This window comes from Sorex fumeus, unplaced genomic scaffold (genome assembly GCF_029834395.1).
Source record: "Sorex fumeus unplaced genomic scaffold, SorFum_2.1 ptg000030l, whole genome shotgun sequence".
In the NCBI taxonomy this organism is placed as follows: Eukaryota; Metazoa; Chordata; class Mammalia; order Eulipotyphla; family Soricidae; genus Sorex; species Sorex fumeus.
Genome location: NW_026606087.1, coordinates 14,998,595 through 15,022,337, shown reverse-complemented (window position 1 = coordinate 15,022,337; position 23,743 = coordinate 14,998,595). Strand labels below are relative to the sequence as shown.

Here is a 23,743-nt window from a genome sequence, read left to right as displayed (position 1 = left end):
GTGAAAGAAACTTTAAAATTCTTTTTTTTGGCATTATTTTTATGTGGCAGTTTACATTAATGTGAATTTTGAATTAAACATTACCATCATATGTAGTCTTTTAGATTCTTTGTCAATGTTTGAAAGCCCTATATATTTAATATAGAGTATAAAGGCATCCTTGAAAATATGTATATTGATATGAACATTTTAGATATATGGATCTCTATATTAGAAAATACTTTATGTAAGGCTTGTTTTTAATGATAATAATGAATATTTATACAACTTAGAGTCATCTGATCAGCAGTATAATGAAGGTATTCATTATATGTTGTGAAGATCCACCTTGTTAAAAATATTTTTAGACTTTTAGATGATTCTTGGTCAAATCTATTCTTCTGGGAAAACATTTCCAACAGGAAAGAATTACCCAAAGATGATATGGTAAATCAAATGAATCTCAGCATATTTTTAGATATAGATATGGAATACAAGTTGGGGCAAAGTAATTGAAGAGAACTGTGTAGCTTATAAATGATATGTAAATCATATAAATGATATGTAAATGTTATTTTTTTGTATTAAAATTATAGTAGGTTTGCAATACAGATACTGAGAGGCTGTCTGTAATAAAGTTAGGGGTAGGATTGGAATGAGGGAAGGGGATACTGGGGACATTGGTGGTGGAATATGTGCACTGGTGGAGGCATGGGTGTTCGATCATTGTATGACTGAAACTCAAACATGAAAGCTTTGTAACTGTATCTCAAGGTGATTCAATTAAAAAAAATTTCCTGCAAAAAAAATTATAGTAGGACCATTATATTCTGATTAGTTTACATATTTCTGAAATATATTTTTCTCACTTTGGGTTTTTTGTCAGTTAAAATTATATGTGAAATGATCCAAATAGTGAAACAAATTTATTTAGTTTAATGTTTTATCAGTTTTACAATAGTTAACTTGATGCTGTTTCTTGACTAGTTACTAATATTTGACATATTTTTTAAAATAAACAATTATTTAATTTTGGAATAATGTCTTTTTTAAATATTTTTCTGATTTTATGTCTTTTCTAAATGAATATAGCATCTATATATTTCTCTTGGTTAAGATTAGTTAGTATAGTTTATTTTAACCCATTACTATACTTAAAATATATATTTTGTAAGGCCAGGCAGACAATACAGCAAGTAAAGCATTTGGCTTGTGTGTGGTCAAACCATGATTGATCTCTGCACTACTTATGGTCCCTTGACTACTACCAGTTTGGGTCCCAAAGCACAGAGCAAGTGGTAAGTCATGAGCACCATCAATGAGACCCATTACCCCACAGCCCCGAAAAAAATTGAGATTATTTTCTAAGGATTATTTACAGCTTTCTGAGATAGGTATGCATCATATATTTCAGCCACTAAAGTGCATAGTTTAATTATTGTTAATATATAAGTAGATATTTATAATCCTAGTCAAATTTGGTTTCCCTTAAATTAATGCTGTCATCTTAATTCCATATTTTTCAACTAATTGTAAACAGCTGGTAATGAAATTCCCTTGAGCTGAGATTTCCCTATTCTTATCTTTCACATGAATGTAATCACAAAGTATATGGCATATGGTGATGATTTCTTTTATTAACAAATTTATGTTTCATGTTATATTTTCTGAATACTTTTATGAATAAATAGCTCCTTCTATGCAAATAAAATGAGTTAAAGGTGAACCATTTGTATTGATTTATAAATATTATAGAACGAACCTAGAGCTCGTACACACACAGGGAACAGAGGCATTCAACTTGCTTTAAATGTTCCCATAAAAACTCTAGAACTACTTAGAGAATCCCTTATTTGAACATCTCACAAAGCCATATCCAGTCTTTGTTAGTTACAGATAAGACTAACTGTGAAATCATGAAAGACTTTAAAACTAGTATTGGCGTTCTGGACTCCTGACACAGACTAGAATTAGTGTTGCAGAAAGATATGAAAGCATATTTTCTCTAAGTTGTGCAAACATAATAGCCCACAAGTGGAAAAATAATATATTAATTTAGTGTTCTAATTATAAATAGCATCAATCAAATAATATAGAGCTGGATATCTGTGACCATAGAAGTTGAATACTTTGGTTTAATTTTGACAATTTTATTATATTAGGATTTTCCAAAATATATGTAGTATATTAAAACCTAAATATACTAAAGCTAGTTATCTCTTTACAAGGAACTGCTATGCAAAATTGGCTTAATGCAATTATGAAGACTGCATTGTCTCTCAATCTGCCATCTACAAAACAATACATCCAATATATGCTGATGACTAACTAGAGAAGCTGTGCTGTAAGTGCTCAAAACTGCATCATGAGGAACAGAATCAAGAGGACAGGACAAAAACTGATGTCCCAGTTGTAGCAATCTGGCAGGAAGAGTAGACTTTTTCCATTTTTGAATATTTTTATGTTCTCTTAGACCTATATACTAAAGAGAAAGCTGATTTACCAAGCCCAGAAATTTGCATTCTAATTCATCTGGAAACGCCTTTCAGACACATCCAAAGTTAAATGCAGCCAAATATCAAAATATTGTGTAATCCACAGAAGTTGACCCAGGAAATTAAACAGACAAATCCTAGCCATAATAAAGAAACAATGTGGTTTTATTAGCATGAAGGTCCTTTCTTCACAAAACTTGTGAATATAACACAAATTGTCACACTGTTCATCGATTTGCTCAAGCAGGCCCAGTAACAGCTCCATTTTGAGACTTATTGTTACTGTGTTTTGGCATATCAAATACATCACTGGTAGCTTTCCAGGCTTTGCCATGCAGGTGAGATACTCTCGGTAGCTTGCTGGGCTCTCCGAGAGGGGTGGAGGAATTGAACCTGGCTCGGCCGGGCTGGCTGCACACAAGGCAAACGCCCTACCGCTGTGCTATTGTTCCAGTTCGGGAATATAGAGACGAAAATAGAGAAAAATTTTGTTAAGTAGGAAAGAAAGCATATTTATGACCTACTTTCCTAGATCTCCTAGTAAGTCATACTCTGTGTCCTCATTTGCAAATTTACACCACACAATTTTTGAAAACGGTAAATTTAATAGAGATAACAAAGCTCTTAACGATTGCTCCTCATTAAATCTACTTTTCAGCGCATAGTCTGGACCTCTGAGGTAGGCCTCTACTTTCACCAAGTAAAAACAATTGGCATTGCTGCTTGCATACATGCAATAACACACACACACACACACAAACACACACACACACATACTCACATACATACTGTATGGAAGTGCTTTACAAACAGTAAGATATAAATTCATTTCAATGTTTTTTTCTATGTATTCATTCAATTATCACGGCAGGGTAGTTAGCATTTCAAGGGGAGGTAATCATGGTCCATGCCCCATTAAACTGTACATTGTTGGTCTATATAGGCTACTATAGAATTTTAGGGATATAACTTCCCACTTTTGATATGAATAACCTGCAATCAATTTCTAGTGTATAATACCACTCTAAAGACACACCTACCATTTCCTTTAATTCCACCTAAACTTTCTCACCAGTAGCCATGATTAATTTCTTTGAATGAAATTAATTGATTTTCTTTCATTATATTCTGGGCTGGAGCAAAAGCATAGCATGTAGGGTGTTTGCCTTGCATGCGGCTGACCAGGGTTCCATTCCTCTGTCCCTCTCGGAGAGCTCGGCAAGATACTGAGAGTATCCCACCTACAAGGCAGAGCCTGGTAAGCTCCTCATGGAGTATTCAATATGCCAAAAACAGTAACAAGAAGTCTCACAATGGAGATGTTACCGGTGCCCACTTGAGCAAATAAATGAACAGGAGGACAGTGCTACAGTGCAGTGCTACCTGCTTGGGGATTTAAATCATATATAATACCTATCAATTTGGGGGGTTTCGGGGGGAAGTGTGAGGTCACATCTGTCCATGCTTATAAGTGACTCCTGGATCTGTGCTCAAGAATCAGTCCTGACAGGGCAAGGGGCTATATAGCATGCTGGGTTTCAACCTATGCTGGTCTCGTGCAATACAAGTGCCTTACCCACTGTACTGTCTCTCCAGTCCTAATACCTATCACTTTAAAGGGATGTAATTTAGTGGATTGTGTGTATACATGAAAGCATATTATTATATACTACAAAACTTTTCTATGATTAACTGTATGGGTGCTCCGCTATACAAATATGGGGCATAATCTGAAATAGGAAATCGGAGGAAACTTAAAATGGTTTTGTGCAAAAATAAAATTTATTCTTTTTTAGAAAGGTGTTTTCTTTACTATTGTGTTCTTCAGATCCCCTTGAGGGTTGATTTGCAGAGTTCTTTTTTCCTCAGAGGATTCTGGGTCTTGGAAGTCTTAGGGAGACATGCATAAATTCGATAGATTAGCATAAATTGATGCTACCAAGTAGCGGTGAAATTCTGATGATATATCAACTCTATTTTTCTGTATCACTGGTCCCATGACTACCTATTCACTTTCTGGTAAGGTTTTTTATGTTCACAGCTACCTGTAGCACTTGAATTAGTTAGATATTTCTAAGAAAAATATCTGTCTTTGCTTTTTCATAATTAAGAATACTAGTACTTTAACCTTATAATTAATCCAATGATATCTTTGAAAGTATGAACATATTTCATGGTCTTGTTAAGCACAGAAATCAAGTAAGTTCTGTATCTTATCATCAGGTACAGAAAAAAAATTAAAGTTAGATTCTTCCACCTAACTCTGAGGTGACATAAACTTCACACAGAAAATATGTCGCCTCAGAGTGAAGTTTTTGCTTCCCATGTTGGTATGCATTATTTCTGGACACAGTTTGTGGGACCCTAAAGTTGTAGACCTTATTAGAGAGCAATTATCACCACACACTATCTCCATGATATCCCTAATTCAACATGATTCTAATTAAGTCCTAATGTTTACCCAATTCTTTTTTGATAAACAGCAAAACAATTTGAATGCTAAAATATAAATCTATTTATGACATTAAGGATTTTAAGAAACCATGTAGGTGTGTGTTTTATACCAATTACACTTAATGATTTAATTTTATGATAGAGAACTCCAAGTTGAGGATATAACTATTATATCTTTCAACACATATCAAATTAATATCTATATCAATATATAAGTATTGCTAAGACATCATATAGTTAAGGTATCATAGGTTAGATGAAGAATAAAATACTTCAATAGTATAACAAGTATGCATTAAAATCTGTTACAATGACTCTAATTTTCTGAGATCAAAAATTTGTGTATTAATCTTTGTCTTCATTAGATTGGCAAGATTCAGGAAAAGAGAAGCAAGCCAATAACAGCAGGAATGACTGGTTTCCAAGTAGAATAAATAATAAATGTTGTGCAAATTTTATGGAAATGAACAGAAAATAAATCCTATCCTATACTACTCTATAAAATAAAATCATTTTATTATAGAATATGTAAAGATAACGTAAAGAAATTACTGTTTTTCATCAATGACTATATTCTTCCGTCTCATATTATTAATTTAAGCAATAAGATGTAAGTGAGGGTTGTAAGGCATGTGTGTTTAAGACTTATTCAGCTCACCTTTTAGTCACAGAGGATTTGTATTGGAGAGCATGTTTAAGATGCTGAGAATATGTGTAGACTAACATGGGAGAGGGCAGAGCTTTTCGTGTAAGTCAGGTCTTTAATTTAGAGATTAACAGTCATTGTGACTTCTGTTAAAATAGAGTAGGAATGATTTACATAATATTACCAGACACAAATATAGTTTCTGGCATGAAGGGAATTTGTAACAAAAACAACAAAATGTGTAGACATATAATATTATTGATACTAGTGGTGAGTGCTTCTAATAATAAATTCAATAATTACTGCATAAATCGAGTCTGTTTTTCTTTTGTCATGGTAATTGTTTTTAGAATTCTTTCTGTAACTGCTAATAATTAATCTATTATTTCATTCTCATTTACTTAAATATTTTTTAATTTTTTGCGGATATACTTATCATGAAATTGCTACTGAACATATTAGAGATGTAAGTTAAACTAAGAAAAGCATTAAATTTAGGGAGGTTATCTTAAACTCAGGAAACATTTCTGATGCTCAAAAGAAGTGAGAGCAGGAGTAGCAACTCAGAAACACCGAAAGAAACTCCAAAAGAAACTCAAAGACATCTAAATATGTAACAATTTAGAGATGGTGATTCTATAAGCAAGAAATGAGTCAGGAGATAAACAGAAACTGATATCTACAAGAAAAAGGTAGGGGAAGACTATGACCAAATTTTATGTTTGGGAAAGAGAACAAAGAAATAAAATAGTATTGATTTACCTAACAAAAAATTCCAGAGGACTTTTGCAATATGTGTGAATTAAGGCAGCAAAAAAGAATAAGGAACCATAGCAAACAGTTGGCTTATATAACATGATATAAGATAGTATAAATTGCCTGGTAATTAGTAATTTGCACAAAATTAAAATAGGTATGTTAAGTGTATATTTCTTTGCACTGTGCTTTTAACACAGGAATGTATTTAGTATTTTATCTATGTTCTGCCTTCTATATAGAAAACTATACATTACTTATGCCCCTACCATGTTTACATTTTGTAAATATATATAGAAAAACATTTCCAAAAATGGAAGACATTTTTCTTCATCAAAAAATGCATGTTTGGGGCTGGAGCAATAGTACAGCGGGTAGGGCACTTGCCTTTCATGTGGCCGACACGATTCCCAGCATCCCATATGGTCCCATGAGCACCACCAGGAGTGATTCCTGAGTGCAAAGCCAGGAGAAACCCCTAAGCATCACCGGGTGTGACTCAAAAAGCAAAAACAAAAACAAAAACAAAACAAAAAAAGCAAAAAAAAACCCCCTGTATATTCATTTCATATAACAAAGTCTATTCAATAGCAATCTGTAGGACTTTTAATTTTTTAGACTGTACTTCCATTATAAAAAGTTTTATTTTTAGCATTCTAGATCATATTATCTAAAAATATAAAATATTAACTGTGGTTCTAGTACAAATTTTTAATACTTATACTATAAATAATTAATAAATTATTAAGCATTTGTTAATAGAAAAGTATTTCTAAAATCTATTCTGTTTTTTATGTGCTTCTTTAATATGATCATGAATAAGCAAAAATCATGCAAGATAACCAAAATTTAAAATAAAAGAAATTTTGGTGCCATTTTTGAGTTTTAAATTTTACATGTAACAGAAAAGAAAGTTTATATATTTGAGATTAAATATGATGTTTTTCTTAACTAGCATAAAATTCATGATTTTAAATTATACTGTACAATAGATGTTAGTTCTTTCACAAAATCAGACTATAATGACTATTTCAATTAGCAGCTACTTCTACTTGCTAAAGGTAAACTACTTGCTATTTATACATGACTGCCCTCAGTTCTTCAAACCCACAAACATGCTACTTTCTTTGGTACACCAATATCCAACTGTTCATCACCTCTTAAAGAACGACATTTCTAAAAACCTTTTATATTACAGATGCCAGAGTGATTATACAGTGGGTAGGGCATTTGCTTGCATTTGACTGACCCAGGTGTCATCCCTGGCACTCCACATAATTTCCTGTACCCTGCCAGGTGTGATGCCTAAGCATAAAGGTAGTAGTAAGCCCTGAGCATAGTCAGATGGCCCCAAAACCACACAAAAATAATGTATTATTGATTGCACTGTAGTTGTAGTGAATCATTTTATACAGGTTGTAATGTGAACCAGTATTAAAGCGTGCACTTTTTAAATGTATCATGCTATGATCTGATAAAATGTGGCTGGAGCGATAGCACAGCCGGTAGGGCGTTTGCCTTGCACACAGCCAACATGGTCGACCAGAGTTAGATTCCTCCGCCCCTCTCGGAGAGCCCGGCAAGCTACCGAGAGTATCTCGCCCGCACGGCAGAGCCTGGCAAGCTCCCCGTGACGTATTCGATATGCCAGACACAGTAATAAGTCTCACAATGTTACTGGGCCTGCTCGAGAAAATCAATGAACTACAGGAGGACAGTGATCAGTGATAAGTGATCTGATAAAATATATTACAAAAAATAGAGACTGAGAAATGTCAGCTTCCTTTCTGTGTGTTGATTCCAAAGAAAGATTTTAGAATATTTGTTATCCTTCTATTGGTAAATATATGTGGGGTATATACTATTTCGATGTTTTATGTACCATTATATTACTGTAATTCATATCATTTTGTTTGGAGGTTCTAGCAGGGGAGCGCAGCTACTCGTATACCCTTGACCGAAGACCGGTCCATCTCTATCGGGGAAGGCCGTCCTCTTCGACTGAGCGCGCAGCTTCGGGAGGGACGCACATGGAGCGGTGAGGGAGGAAGGGGACACCCGCCTAGCCAGCCAGATCAGCCGAATCAACCCTGGCGATCAATGGGGTGACAGATGTCACGGCCAACATGGCCGACCCGAGTTTGATTCCTCCGCCCCTCTCGGAGAGCCCAGCAAGCTACCGAGAGTATTCATATGACAAACACAGTAACAACAAAGTCTCCAATGGAGACGTTACTGGGCCCGCTCGAGCAAAATCGACGATCAACGGGAGGGCCTTTACCTTTACCTTTACATATCATTTTGTTTTGGGCTTATTTTGTTGATCACTTGGTTGTCTCAAGGGCTTCTCCTGATTCGATATTTGAGTTTGCTTTCATTGGTGTTCTGGGACCATGACATGCTGAGAAAAATTCAGGTCTCCGTGCAGGAGGTTTATTAATTATCTCTTCTATTTTTAAAAATAAATGTTATAGTCCTAAATTTTAGTATGAATGGAATTTCAAGATTTACACTGATCAAAAAACTAAAAATAATATCTAAACTAAGGCTAAGTAATTTCTGTCATGCAGAAAGGCTCTTCTAAGAACCATATCCAGAGCGCCTCACATTCCTGTAATGTCGGTCATGAACACTTCGGTCGTGGAAATCTCTACTTTCTTCCTCATTGGGATTCCAGGGATGGAGCATGCTCACCTTTGGATTTCCTTCCCAATTTGCTTCATGTACCTCATTGCAATCCTGGGGAACTGCACTATTCTCTTCTTCATAAAAACAGAGACTGCGCTGCATGAACCTATGTATTATTTCCTCTCCCTGCTGGCCTTCTCTGACCTGGGACTGTCCGTCTCCTCCCTTCCAACAATGCTGAGAATCTTCTTGTTCAATGCCACTGGCATTTCCCCTGATGCCTGCTTTGCTCAAGAGTTTTTCATTCATGGATTCTCAGCAATGGAGTCATCAGTTCTTCTTATCATGTCCGTGGATCGCTTTATAGCCATCTACAATCCTCTGAGATACACTTCCATCCTGACCACTGGTAGAGTCGTTAAGATTTGTCTTATATTTACAATTAAAAGTATCTTATTGGTGTTTCCTTTTCCTTTTATTCTGAAGAGGCTGAAATACTGTAAGAAAAGTCTGTTGTCCCACTCCTACTGCCTCCACCAAGATGTCATGAAGCTGGCCTGTTCTGACAACAGGATCAATATCATCTACGGAATGTTTGTGGCGCTAACAGCTATTTTAGATTTGTGCTGCATTTCTGTCTCTTACATGTTGATTCTGAAAATTGTTCTAGGAATTGCCTCACACAAGGGTCGTCTCAAGGTCTTCAACACTTGCATTTCTCACATCTGTGCTGTACTGATATTCTATGTGCCTATAGTCACTTTGGCAATTATTCACCGCTTTGCCAAAAATGTTTCTCCAGTTATTAAGGTAGTAATAGCTGATACCTTCCTTCTGGTCCCCCCTTTAATGAACCCAATTGTGTACTCTGTGAAAAGTCAGCATATCAGAAATCTGATCCTTGCAAAATTATGTGCTAAACAAGTTTGATGGGAAAATTCAGCTTTAAAGGAAGTCCAGCTCATGTGGCAATTTCTGAATTAATGTAGAGAACTTAGTTTGACAATAAAATGTCAGATTAGATGCAACAGTATGTTTCATATGACTGGTAAATTCATGAAACTTTATTAATTTAAATAAAGAAACAATATTCTAAGATAGACGCTTAGATTTTAGCTTTAAATGATTTAAGTACTTATAACTTTGATTTTTACTTCCTTTTTCTTTTTTACATCTTTATACAGTCTATCAACACCAACTTGAATACCAAATCTTAACGTATTTAGATAATTTCAATGTATTTTATATGTAAATCATGCATTTTGGAATAAAAATTCATGACTAATAATTCAGGAAATATCAACAGAGGCTAATGATGTTATTTCACACACATTCGCATTCTTTGTACACATATATGAGTTTTGCATTTCAAGTAAATTGTTCAACATGTTCTCCAGTACTATGAAGTATAATTGGAGAAATAACTTCACATCATCTCAATAACTGAAATTAAATGAAAACATATTTGAAAGAATATATTGCATTCATTTGCAATTTTCAAGTGTTTGCAGTAAATTTTATAAATTATATCTATTAACTTTCATATTGGGTTTTATGTTACTCATTTAAGCTTATATTACATCTTTTATGGACCACTATTATGGCCCTAACTGCAGTATTATTCCTTTATTGTTTACATAAAATATTGCTATGGAAAAATTTGAAAAGAAGATACTATCTTTTATTTTTATTAGGAGATTTTAAGCTACCTAGAGTATGCTAGTTATTTATTGTATACTTGTTAAAAAGCACTGAAATTCTAGCCAATTTTGAATTTGTAAAGAAAATAAATATTAGAAAAGCAAAGAACCAATTATATATTTTTCTGGAAAATGAATATAGGGAATGCTCAACTAATACATTTATTTTAGTAAATAAACATTAGTAAAAATACTATTCAGGAGTCACAAAACCATGAAACATTATCACATGATAAGATCAAAGCAGGCTTTCATGAAACGTTTTTCAATCAACTTAGAAATACTAATAAATATTATAATCATTAATATTAACCTTCCATTTAAAATTTCTGCATTGATAAGAGAGTTCCATTGCTTGTGACATTAAACTATATTATTTTAAAAAGAGTAAGTATACTGAGGTAAGATATTAGAATGACATAAATTTGGATTAGAAATTATAAAACTGGGAGACTCTAAAATGAGATTACTAGCATCTCAAGTTCTCTATCTCTCAATGATGCTTCTATAATTATTTCAAGGGATTTTTTTTGTTGTTTCCTTGCTTTTTAATTTATTTTTGGACCACATCTGGTGATACCTAGTGGTTATTCCTGGGTCTACACTCAGAAATCACTCCTAGTGGCACTCATTTCCGGAATGTACCCAGTGTACTATCTCTCCAGCCCCTATATAACTATTTCAAATGAAGCTAACATATATGGTGACAAAAAGGTGTAGAATATAGAATAAATAAGTATTAATCATGGCACTTCTACCTTTAAATTTAATGTCATTGTCAGTTGGAAAATGGGCCAAACCCTATGGTGGCATCAGCATCGCTGTTACTAAATAAAGGTAAAAGTGAAAAAAGGAAAAAAATCTTCATTCTAGATGTTTTTGTAAAATGGAATTTTATAGTAATAAATAAAATTAAATGTATACAAAGCAAACCTTTTTTACTAAAATTACATATATGTCATTGAATGGCATCCATGAAATAAATCACACCAAGAATACAATTTAAGAAAAAAATGATGCAAAAAGTCAATTGACATATTGGTCTGTAGGAATTTTATTTGGAATGCTTAGAATGTGAAGACATCATCAGACCAGAGAGATAGTATAGGGGCTAAGGCACTGAACTTGTATGTTGCTGACACCATTTTAATCTCTTGTATCATATATGGTTCCCTGAATATTGCCAGGAGCGATCCCTGAGCATAGAGTCAGGATAAGTCTTGAGAACAATCAAAACTTACTTGGTTGACTTATTTATAAATTTTCACGTAATATGAGAATGACTTACATGGGCCAAATACCAATCAAAAGGAAAAAAGTTGGAAAGAATGTGAAGATAGCACTGTATTATACTAGGCAAAACAAAACCTTAATTAAGATTATTTCACAGTGATCATATATCTTCATGAAAATATTGTCATAATACTGAATGCTATTGAAGAAGACTAAAATATTTGAAATCTTTATTGGCAAAACCCATACTAAAGTTCTCCACTCTATTAATTATTTATTCTTTTCTAGGAATTTGATATATATGGAACATGTTTAAAATCTTGATACTCAGCGATATTGTTAATAAAATCAGAATATTACATTCACTTTTCTACTTGTGGATATAAAAATTCTTCTAATTTTTATTATTATAAATAAAGTCATTAAATATTATTATTGTGTTTGCTTAAAAAAATAAAATGAATTATCTTGATGTGGGATTGTGTGGTCACAGTACATATGTGGCTACCCATATAAAATTCCCCAACAGTGCTTATGGTCCTCTGAGCATAAAGTCAGAAGTAAATCTTAGGTACTTCCAAAACTGGTCAAAAAACAAAAATTTGAGAAACAAAATGGTAAAAGGTGAACAAATCACAGAAGAAGCCTATTTGAACAAAACTAGAAATGTGTTTTATATAAATGTGAACATATCCGTTTATAATTTACTTTAATGCTTTAAACAGAACAATTTAAGATAAGATGATCTTAGTTTGGATAATAGAGGAATCAATTAATTGAATCCTTGAAGAACTACATTAATATTATAAAAACAATTATCTGATAATGCTAAAAGATTGAATACTTTTACTCCCCAAACAGAAAATAGGAAATACATGTTGTCCAAACTGTATTCACTTTTGCTATAAATAAATATTTATTTCACATTTATCAAAAACATAAGCTTTAATGTGGTGGAGCTGGAAGTAATGGCCATTGAAATGTAATTATATCACATGATTGGAACTCTTGTAAATGATGCCTGAGTGCTCCATTTTTCCTCCTTCTACATAAAAATATGGTATCACTGTAGCACTGTCCTCCCGTTGTTCATCGATTTACTCGAGTGGGCACTAGCAATGTCTAATGTGAGACTTGTTGTTACTGTTTTTGGCATATTGAGTACGTCACGGGTACTTTGCCAGGCTTTTGCTGTGCAGGTGCGATACTGTTGGTAGCTTGTGGGGTTCTCCGAGAGGAACAGAGGAATCGAACGCGGGTCAGCTGCGTGCAAAGCAAACGCCCTACCCGCTGTGCTATTGCTCCAGCCCAATAAAGGCCTTTTTCATCTATAGTGGAGAAAGACCACCACAGATGATACCGGGATTGTGCCATCACTAGACAGGACTGAGTAATTTACAAGTACTTGACCTTACAAGTTTCCAGGACTGTAAGGAATACATGGATGCTGCTTATAAGTTACAAACTCATAGTATCCTATTAAAGTAGTCAAACAGTGAGGTGATTATAATGGAGGGTTTAATTAGGACAAAATGCAAAAAGTAAAACTTAAGATATATAATTTAGAAACAAAATATCCCAAACCTTCTAAGTGTACAGAAGTCAAGACTGTGCAAAGTTGGCATAAAAACTAAAGTATTCAGGAATAAATCTGTATGTAAATGACTACTTGACATAGAACATGTATTCAAAGCAAACAATGATGAAAAATAGAGCTTTAAAGAAATTGCCCTGGAACAGTTGGATTGCTATCATACATGAAGTTCTGCTTTGATTTTGATCTTATACCAGAAGCAATAAAATAACTCACAATGAATCACCAAGACTTGGTTTAAAGATTTAATTAAATTAAATTAAAAGGCCCTCCCGTTGATCGTCGATTTGCTTGAGCGGGCCCAGTAACGTCTCCATTGGAGACTCTGTTGTTACTGTGTTTGGCATATTGAATACTCTCGGTAGCTTGCCGGGCTCTCCGAGAGGGGCAAGGAATCGAACTCGGGTCGGCCATGTTGGCCGCTTGTAAAGCGAACGCCCTACCCGCTGTGCTATCGCTCACACTGTAAAATTTCTACATCTAACCTCATTTTAAAATTTTTTATAAATATTTTATAAATATAAAACATAAAAGAAAAAACTTGCCAATTGAACTTAACTTAGCTAAAAATTTGATCTTCAAAGGCACTGCTATGAAAATAGAACGGCAAATACAAAGACGTGTATGGGAGAAATATAAAAAGCTTACAAAAATTTATCAATTTTTGGACTCCAGCATACTTAAATATTGTCAATTTAAGAAAATAGCTTTATTGTTTGTATACAGTATTTGAAATGATCAGATATTTCAGGTGGAAGATATTTCTTTTTAAATATTTTAAGTCTAGAGTTTTATTTCTTAAATTTACATGTTGTCTTAGGAAAGTTGTTGAAACTTCATCCATGTAATAACAAGGCATTTTAATCAGAAAATCATATTATAGTCGGATAGTATACAAATATTACAGAAAGAAATTATTAACCATGATAACCATGTATTTCAGGAAAATATAAGTAAAGAATGAAATTATTATTTAAAATAATACTTATTTTTGACTAAAATTATTGAAATTATTATTCAATTTAATTTGCATGACCAATACTGTTTTTGTTCTTACTTTCTAAAACTTATTATTAGTGATAACAACAAACTGAAAATAAGCTGTAATTATCATAAGTGTCTAACACAATAATTAAGATTATAAATCATTCCACTGAAGAGACAACTATTTTTACCCCATTTAATTGCAAATGTAACTGTGTAGTAGAGTAAGGTATCCAAAGTTCAGATCCAGTAGTCTTCCATACTGGTTACACTGTTTGTTTTAAATCAATTGTTTGTAGACAATAAGTAAATAATGGAGTTAGACCACATTCAAAGGTGTGTGAGATATATTTGTTTTCATATATGCCAAGTAGAGATTACATACATATCTTAATCTCACTTCTGACTTTTACTTACACGCAGTACAATTTTTAATCATGTTCCTTGAATTTATCTCTTTTTAGAGTAGGATATAGAAGTTTGTGAGCTGTCTCTGAGGATTTAGTCCCAGAGCTCTGCGTAAGGCTGGAAATAATATGGAGTGTGTTCTCAGAAATAGCCTTTAAGTGTTAGAAGATTCATATAAATATGACTGCATTCACTGCTCAGAAAGAGAGTAAGTTCTGTGCTGCTTGAAGCTGTGTGTCTTGATTTCTACAAATGAAATATGTGAATCAGTTGCTAACTTATTAGTAATAATTGCGGTAGTAAAAGGAAAGATTGAGAAATGAGTTGTTAGACCTATTTGTGCATACAGAGAAAAATATATATGTTTATACATGGTGGTAAATTATTTTTGAAATATCTTAGAAAGATCTTGGCATTTACTAGTAACCTGGCAAGTGCAATGGATGAAACACGTTTCTATGACTATAGAAAAGAATGAGACTAGTGGATACCTAGAACTGAAAGTAAGTTTCTAAAGTTGCTCTAAAATAAGATGCAAGAATTCTACAGCCTTGACCTTGAACATTAGCTTTCTAGCTAACAATGGTCTTTAATTGGCCATTCATCCATAAAACACATATTAGGGTCCACACATCTGGAAGGAAACACAGCTGTTTTGTAAATTGAACTCAGAAAGAAAGACAGAGATTTTATTTTTCACCTTGGTGACTCTTTTAACTTGGAAAGAACAGAACTAAAAGTAATAAGGTAAGGGACAGAGAGATGGTTCAGTGGGTAAGATTTTTGCCTAACTGACCAGGGCTCAATCCTTAGCATCCTATATGGTCCCCTGAACACTGCCAGGAATGATTCATGAGCCAAGAGGCAGGAGTAACCCCTGACCACTGTAGGATGTAGCTCAAAAACAAAAACAACAAAAAATATCTAAGTCTTGATAAGAATTTTAAAAAGAAAGAAGGATTTGTATGACACTTTTTAGTACAACTGCTGTACTACATACCTCACGGTAAGTTTCTTTATCTTATTCTAAGTGATTTGATGGATTTTGACGATTTTAATTTACCTAAAGTTTTGTGATTTTGTTTCATTTTTAGTTTGGGGGCCATACCTGGTGGTGCTCAAGGCTTACTCCTGTATCTGAGCTCAGGGATCACTCTTGATGGGGCTCAGGTGATCATAAAAGGTGGGCTGTACAAATGGCAGATACCCTACCCACTGTAGTATTATATATAAAGGCTTCAGCCCCTTTGTATCATTGCAAAGAGTTGATTATTCATTAAAGTACTACTGTCTGAGATAACTATAAAAGAAGTACATTAGTATCCAACCCATACCAGAATTTTAGTGTTGCTACCCATAATTCCAGAGTCTTGAATTGGCAAGAAGAACAATCAGATAAGCATTGGCACCTTATTAGTTTTAAAATTGACAGGCACTTTGAGACTACTTTTGTGCTGTATACAGTTAATTTAAGTTTAAAAATGGAAACAGACAGTATTCTATCTTCCTTTAACAAATGATACTCTGCACAATCTGCAAATCATGAGTTGTGGCTACTTTTGCTCCTGTTTGGACAAATTAAGAGGCCAATGCTTGCCTTATGAGTGAATCTCATAGTATATTCGGTACCTGTGAGAACTTTCTGAGCTCAGATTAAAACTTTTACACGTATGCCACTATATCAGTGAATTACGAAGGGTCAGAAGAACTCAGGTTTTTATTATATCATACTTCTAGACTTATTAATTATTATACTTAATTGCTTTAATAAATATGTGACTGTTTATATATTAATTTTCCTGTGTATTGTTCATATTTCTAGCACCCCTCACTAGAAAGTTAATTTCCCAGGGTATACCATAAACCTCTTTTAAAATGAGTGACTTACTCTTATTGAACTTGTAAGCCTTGGGGCTGGAGCAATAGCACAGCGGGTAGGGCATTTGCCTTGCACGCGGCTAACCCAGGTTCGATTCCCAGCATCCCATATGGTCCCCTGAGCATTGCCAGGTGATTCCTGAGTGCATGAACCAGGAGTAACTCCTATGCATCACCAGGTGTGACCCAAAAAAGCAAAAAAGAAAAAAAACTTTTAAGCCTTCATGTTTGGAATTAAAATTCAATCACCAAGTAGAAAATTAAATTTCCCCTGGCCTGACTTCTAAAAATGGACATCAGGATGACTGAATAACAGCTTTCTCATGTAGTCAATATGGGATTAACTCTGTGCTGAAACCAGTTGACAGAGCAAATTTTCCCTTTGACTCTTCTTTTTTCATTCATTCATTCACTCACTCATTCATTTATTCATTCTCTCTTATGCCTCACCCTAATTTCATTTTTCCCTTACAGGAAAATCTCGTTTTCTTTGACCATTGACAGAATGATGCACCACAACACTAGCAGTTTTCACCCAACCACATTTTTCCTTACTGGAATCCCAGGTCTGGAAGAGGTCCATCCTTGGATTTCCCTGCCATTCTGCTCTGTTTATCTCGTGGCTTTACTGGGCAATGCCACAATTCTGATGGTCATCAAGATAGAGCAAAGCCTCCGGGAGCCCATGTTCTATTTTCTGGCCATCCTTTCAACAATAGATTTAGCTCTTTCTACAACCTCGGTCCCCCGCATGCTGGGTATTTTCTGGTTTGATGCTCATGAGATTTACTTTGGAGCTTGTGTGGCTCAGATGTTTTTCATCCATACTTTCACTGGTATGGAAGCAGAGGTCTTACTAGCCATGGCCTTTGATAGATATGTGGCCATCTGTGCACCGCTCCACTACACAACCATCCTGACATCACGTGTGCTGATAGGCATCAGTATGTTCATTATCATTCGCCCAGTCCTGTTCATGCTTCCCATGGTCTATCTTGTCTATCGTCTACCGTTTTGTCAGGCTCATATAATAGCTCATTCCTACTGTGAGCACATGGGCATTGCAAAACTGTCATGTGGAAACATCCGTGTCAATGCTATCTATGGGCTTTTTGTGGTTTCTCTTTTCCTTCTGAATCTGACCCTGATTGGCATCTCGTATGCTTACATTCTCCGTGCTGTCTTTCGCCTCCCAACTCAAGACGCAAGGCTAAAATCCCTTAGCACGTGTGGTTCCCATGTTGCGGTGCTCTGTGTTTTCTATATTCCCTCTGTCTTCTCTTTTCTCACCCACCGGTTTGGACACCACATTCCTCGCTATGTTCACATTCTGGTTGCCAATCTCTATTTGGTTATCCCACCTTCACTCAACCCCATCATTTATGGTGTAAGGACCAAACAGATAAGAGAAAGAGTGCTTCATGCATTTATTAAAAAATAGTACTTCTATCTTGTTCTTTTTTATAGAAGTGTTACTCTATCCAAAAAGATGTGTGTATTCGTGCCTTAATAACTATCACTTATTGTTAATCTATTGCTGACAGAATTCAATACAGGTGATTTATTATTACTTTCTCTAATGAATTTTAAAGTCTTGGATCTCAAATCAAAGGTGCATATGATCTCTTGGAATGGAGCTGAAGGTTTTTAATTACAAATTTTCAGGCACCTTTGGTAGCAAATATCTGTTTCTGTTCTGTGGATGAGCACATTATATCCTTTCATAATAGAAAGATTAGACTGGAAGTCTGACATTGTGTCCTGCTTTCATTTCATTGTTTATTGACATGTTTGACACATTATTCATTTATTTTATACTTAGCATATGATTTGAATCACTCTACTTCCTAGGGATAAATCAATAGAACAAAGGACCACAAATTTTGAACTTGTGAGATTCGCATTTTATTATGCTTTTGAAACAACAAAAGCACCAGGTTAATGGATTCATAAAGCTTACCACCAAATCTGAGGATTGATGTAAAATGTTTGCCAAATTAGTAAGATTCAATGGAATGATATCTAAGACAAAATATATTTTTAGAACTTTTAATTAACACCAACAACACTATATCACTGACTGTCTCTTTGCTTGAAGGTGTATAGTACAAACATGAGTGTGACCTTGCACACACTGTAGTACTGTCCTCCCATTGTTCATCAATTTGCTCGAGCGCGCACCAGTAATATCTCACAACATATTGTGAGACTTGTTGTTACTGTTATTGGCAAATCAAATATGTCATGAGGAGCTTGCCAGGCTTTGCCGTGCGGGTGAGATACTCTCTGTAGCTTGCCGGGCTCTCCAAGAGGGGCGGAGGAATCGAACACGGGTCGGCTGCATGCAAGGCAAATGCCCTACCCGCTATGTGAGATACACTGACTTTTTTTTAACCTATTCCTTTAATCAACTTTGTTCTTTCAATCCATTTGATCCTAAATGATTCCATTTCCAAATCCAAAGTTCCTAATTTTATATTGCTTAAACCATATCTAATTTTCCATTAATTTCAATGTATAAGCTTCACTTTGAACTATGAACTGTTTCATATATAACTAATGGCTTTCTGTTGATTCAATATTAAGACTTTGCAAAAGCAAACTATGGCATTTGGTATTATGCATCTTGTATGTTACTTTATTGATAAACAATTTTCTACTTTTTTTCAGAAATTTAATGAGATGCTAAAGAAAACATAAAACAAGTATTTCTGCTCTAACAAGTTATAGAGACCTTTTAATATTTCAGTTTTATTATGATACATGCTTTATAAAATATATGCAGATAAAATTGGATTGACTTTTAATACCACCTATTTTATCTTTTATTTTCCAAAGACAAACTATATGTTTTTTTCTGATAACACAATATGAAGATTATTGGGTTTATAAATAATATCAGTATTATCATCATTTATATATATCTTGATAAGTTTTGTTTTATAGCTATTTAACATATATTAGCCTATTAATACAGTTACAGTAATTCAAAATTAGAAAATCTGCCAGATATTCTCACTTTTGTTTTTTTTTTTTGCTTTTTGGGTCACACCCGGATTACTCAGGGGTTACTCCTGGCTCTGCACTCAGGAATTACTCCTGGTGGTGCTTAGGGGACCATATGGGATGCTGAGAATCAAACCCAGGTCGGCCGCGTGCAAGGCGAATGCCCTACCCGCTGTGCTATCGCTCCAGCCCAGATATTCTCACTTTTTAAAACAGATTAATTTGAAGTAGAATGACTGAATAGAAACGCATTAATCAACTGAAAAATGTGTTGACCTCATTCATATTTTGTTTTCATCATATTTTCTGTATGTATGTGGTTGTTTATTCCAAACAAACAAATATTGATAAGTGTCCTACTTATAAGTAAGCCCTAAGCACATTCAACTATGTTTAGGGCTTACTCCTGACTCTGTGCTCAGGGATTACTCCTTGTTGTACCTGGGAACCATACGTTGTGTCCGGTATTAAACATAGGTAGGTAATGTGCAATGTGAGTACCCAACTTCTCTGGTCCCTCTTAACATTTTAAATTTTTATATAATCTATTTTAAATCTACTTACTTTACATATTTTATTTTGGTTCCTAAAATTGTTAAAATATGAGATTTCAAAATAAACTAGCTTTTAACTACTCTAGTCTGAGCAAATTAGAAATTATAATTCTCCTTTGCCTTCATGTGTTCTACTTGTACATCTGTACTATCTGTTTGCATAATCAAGAGATGTGTATCTTATTGAAATATTTAATAAAATACTTTTAAAGTACATTATTTTGTAGATTTATGTTCATTTCTATTTTACATGTATATTTGCTCTCAATAAGATAACTTTCATAGGGAATATCTAATTACTTCCAAGGATTCCCTGTAACTAAACACTTTACCACTGTCATCCCATTGTTCATTGATTTACTCGAGTGGGTGCCAGTAACGTCTCCATCTGTCCTAGCCCTGAGATTTTAGCAGCCTCTCCCTACTCGTCTTTCCCAACAAAACCACCATGTTGGAGGCTCTTTCAGTTTCAGGAGAATGAGACTCGTTATTGTTACTGTTTTTGGCAAATCAAATACACCACGGGTAACTTGCCAGGCTCTGGTGTGTGGGTGGGATACTCTTGGTAACTTGCTGGGCTCTCTAAGAGGCATATATATATATATATATATATATATATATATATATATTTCCCTGTATGATTTGTTACTTACTGTCTGAACCCCATCAAATATGGTGTGGTAATTATGAAAAATGGGTAGGGAGTGTCTTATGATGTGTTGCACGGCCACTAAACACAATGCACATAATTTGTTAATAGATATATTTCTGTGTTTAAATATATGCTCTCTGCCCTTTCATATTTAAATTTAGTATGTAACATAATGTAATTTTAGTGCACAGTTTGATTAACCAACTTTTTCTTTAATGTGTGTTCATGTTTGTGGCACATGTAGTGAGTGTGTGTGTGTGAGTGTGTGTGTGTGTTCCTTGAAGTGCTCAGGACCTGAAGCTGAAAAAACCTTCAGATTCAGTGTTCTTTCCTGCCAAAAGGGTGCTACTGGTTCGCAGTCATGACCAAGAACATCTAGGACCAGACCCTGTAAAGTTACATGTGGGGTATGTGGTGGGAGGCTGCATCTTGCATCTTTCATGCACCTTTAAGTGATCTTCATCTGCTTAACATTTTATTTTGTTTTGTTTTGGACCCACCCTCATCTGTGTTTAGAACTTAGTAAATAATAAGCAATTCATTATTTATTTATTTAAAGTGATATATTATTCTGAAAAACTAAGAGCAATTTTAATAGACAAAATTACAGTTATAGTAAGTGTACATTTACTTGGTAGTATATGAATATTAAAATTGTTTCATATTTAAATTATTTGATATTCATGAATATAAACAAATTTTATAATCAAGATATTAGAAGATAAAAAAGATATTTCATGATTTGTGCTTGCGTTTTAATTTTAAACTGAAAAATTAGGGGAAATAGTCTGCTCATCATTTTATTCCAAATACCTGGAGCTTATGAAAGTATACACTGAAAAAAAATTACTTTTGAAAAAAATAACATGAATTTCATCATATCTAGTACCCATGATGCATACAAATTTTTTATATAAAATATCAGGCATGTATATAGAAAATAAAATATGGCATAAAATTTTAGATAAAATCATAGAAAACAATAGAAAACAGCAAATTCTTTTGGATTATAGTCAAAGAAATGGGTAATTTAAACATTTAAATATAGAAGAGAGTGAACAGAGGAACATATTTTAAACAATTTTATGAATCTTTCATTGACTTAAATTTCATACAAGTATATATTAGCATTCATTACTAATGTCCTACTTTTTCTACTACTTGCTTGTGTAGTAATATTTTCTTCACACTAGTATATATCTGTTTAGTTCTGACTCCATATATGACAGGGTTAAGCATTGGTGGCACTACAACATAAAGATTAGCCAGGAGAATGTGAATATAGCGGGGAACATTTCGGCCAAAACGGTGTGTCATAAATGAAAAGAGGGCTGGTGTGTAGAAGGCAAGGATCACACATACATGTGATCCACATGTGCTAAGGGACTTGAGTCGAGCTTCCCGAGAAGGAAGACGGAATACAGCACGGAGGATTTTGACATAAGACAGGGCAATTGCTACAATGTCGAACAAAAGATTACAAATTGCACATAAGCCATAGATAATATTTATCTTGATACTGGCACAAGAGAGTCTAGCAAGACCCATGTGTTCACAGTAGGTATGGGGAATGACATGATTCCCACAGAAAGGCAACCTCAAAATCAGAAATACAAATGGAGTGGTAAAAATGAATGCCCTCACTGATACAGCAAGACCAATTAGAGAAACAATCTTATTGGTGAGAATGGTGCTGTACCGAAGTGGATTGCAGATGGCCACATAGCGGTCATAAGCCATTGCCAAGAGGACTGCTGATTCCATGAGTGTGAATTTGTGAATGAAAAACATCTGGGTAAGGCAGGCTTCGAAGAATATCTCTCTGAGGTTGAACCAGAAGATCCCAAGCATCTTAGGGATGGTAGCTGTGGAGAGACCCAAGTCAATGCTAGCCAACATAGCCAGAAAGTAAAACATTGGTTGATGTAGGCTGCTCTCAGCTTGAATTACATATATAATAGTGAGGTTTCCAAAGAGTGCAATCAGGTACACAACACAAAAGGGTAGGCCAATCCAGATGTGAAATGCTTCCAATCCTGGAATTCCCAGCAACAAAAAGAAGACGTGGTACTGCGTATCATTGGAAAGTGACATCCTGTTTGGAAATGCATAAGTCTTCAGAAATACAACCTGTCTATAGTTTTCTGTAACTTTGGAGACCTGAACATGTATGAACAAAAATTAGCAAAATATTAACAAAGATTTTTTTTAACTTACCAGTAAAAATATATGAAACAGTTACTCAGTTAATGGGGAGTATTTTTCAGAAACAATTGTATATTTTCTTGCTAGATGCAATAGTAACCAACCTCTTTTTTTAATAAGGGAAAGGACAGATACTATATTCTGTGATTGCAAATAAAGTAAATAAAAATGAGGTATTCTTTGTCATTCAATGATATATGATTCTGAAGGTAAATATTACAAAGCATTTTTTTTTAGAAAAAAGCCATGTAGACAAATGATGGAAGACAAATATAGACAAATAACATGATAAAATTGTAGTAGATTAGGGAATAAAGATAACAAGCATGTAATTTATCATGCATATAAAACTTATATTTCTGTGGTTATTTAAACATTTTTAGATAATTATTGAAAATATATTTCATAAGATTCCAAGGATAACATAGTGACTACTAAAATATGATGGTTGAAAGTAGTTGTATGAATAATTCTTATACCTATTGACGTAGCCTTTACTGATTCCAAAAATTTCAGTGGAACAAAGCTAAAGTTAGGGGGATGTTTTTAATCCTTCTGATTCATGTAATTC

General features: G+C 34.2%; 3 protein-coding genes across 3 annotated transcripts; 2 read left to right on the top strand and 1 right to left on the bottom strand.

The window, feature by feature from the left end:
- Positions 1-8,946: 8,946 nt before the first annotated feature.
- Positions 8,947-9,888, top strand: LOC130025351 (olfactory receptor 51A4-like). The gene has a single exon (XM_056116310.1). The coding sequence runs from the start codon at positions 8,947-8,949 to the stop codon at positions 9,886-9,888; it is 942 nt and encodes a 313-aa protein (XP_055972285.1).
- Positions 9,889-17,260: 7,372 nt separating this feature from the next.
- LOC130025354 (olfactory receptor 52J3) lies at positions 17,261-18,196 on the top strand. The gene has a single exon (XM_056116313.1). It carries the CDS (start codon positions 17,261-17,263, stop codon positions 18,194-18,196), a length of 936 nt encoding a protein of 311 aa, XP_055972288.1.
- Positions 18,197-18,573: 377 nt separating this feature from the next.
- LOC130025355 (olfactory receptor 52E2-like) lies at positions 18,574-23,061 on the bottom strand. The gene is made up of 2 exons (XM_056116314.1): positions 22,158-23,061; positions 18,574-18,602 (listed from the first exon to the last, which is right to left on the bottom strand). Exons 1-2 carry the CDS (start codon positions 23,059-23,061, stop codon positions 18,574-18,576), a joined length of 933 nt encoding a protein of 310 aa, XP_055972289.1.
- Between the last annotated feature and the right edge of the window lie 682 nt (positions 23,062-23,743).

Excerpts from the sequence above, each read along its gene's own strand:
- LOC130025355 (XM_056116314.1), bottom strand. The coding sequence starts at position 23,061 with ATGTCACTTTCCAATGATACGCAGTACCACGTCTTCTTTTTGTTGCTG. Across the intron at positions 18,603-22,157 it reads AACTAAACAGATATATACTA|GAAGTAGAGTGATTCAAATC; the intron begins GTGTGAAGAAAA and ends ATTTATCCCTAG.
- LOC130025354 (XM_056116313.1), top strand. The coding sequence starts at position 17,261 with ATGATGCACCACAACACTAGCAGTTTTCACCCAACCACATTTTTCCTT.
- LOC130025351 (XM_056116310.1), top strand. The coding sequence starts at position 8,947 with ATGTCGGTCATGAACACTTCGGTCGTGGAAATCTCTACTTTCTTCCTC.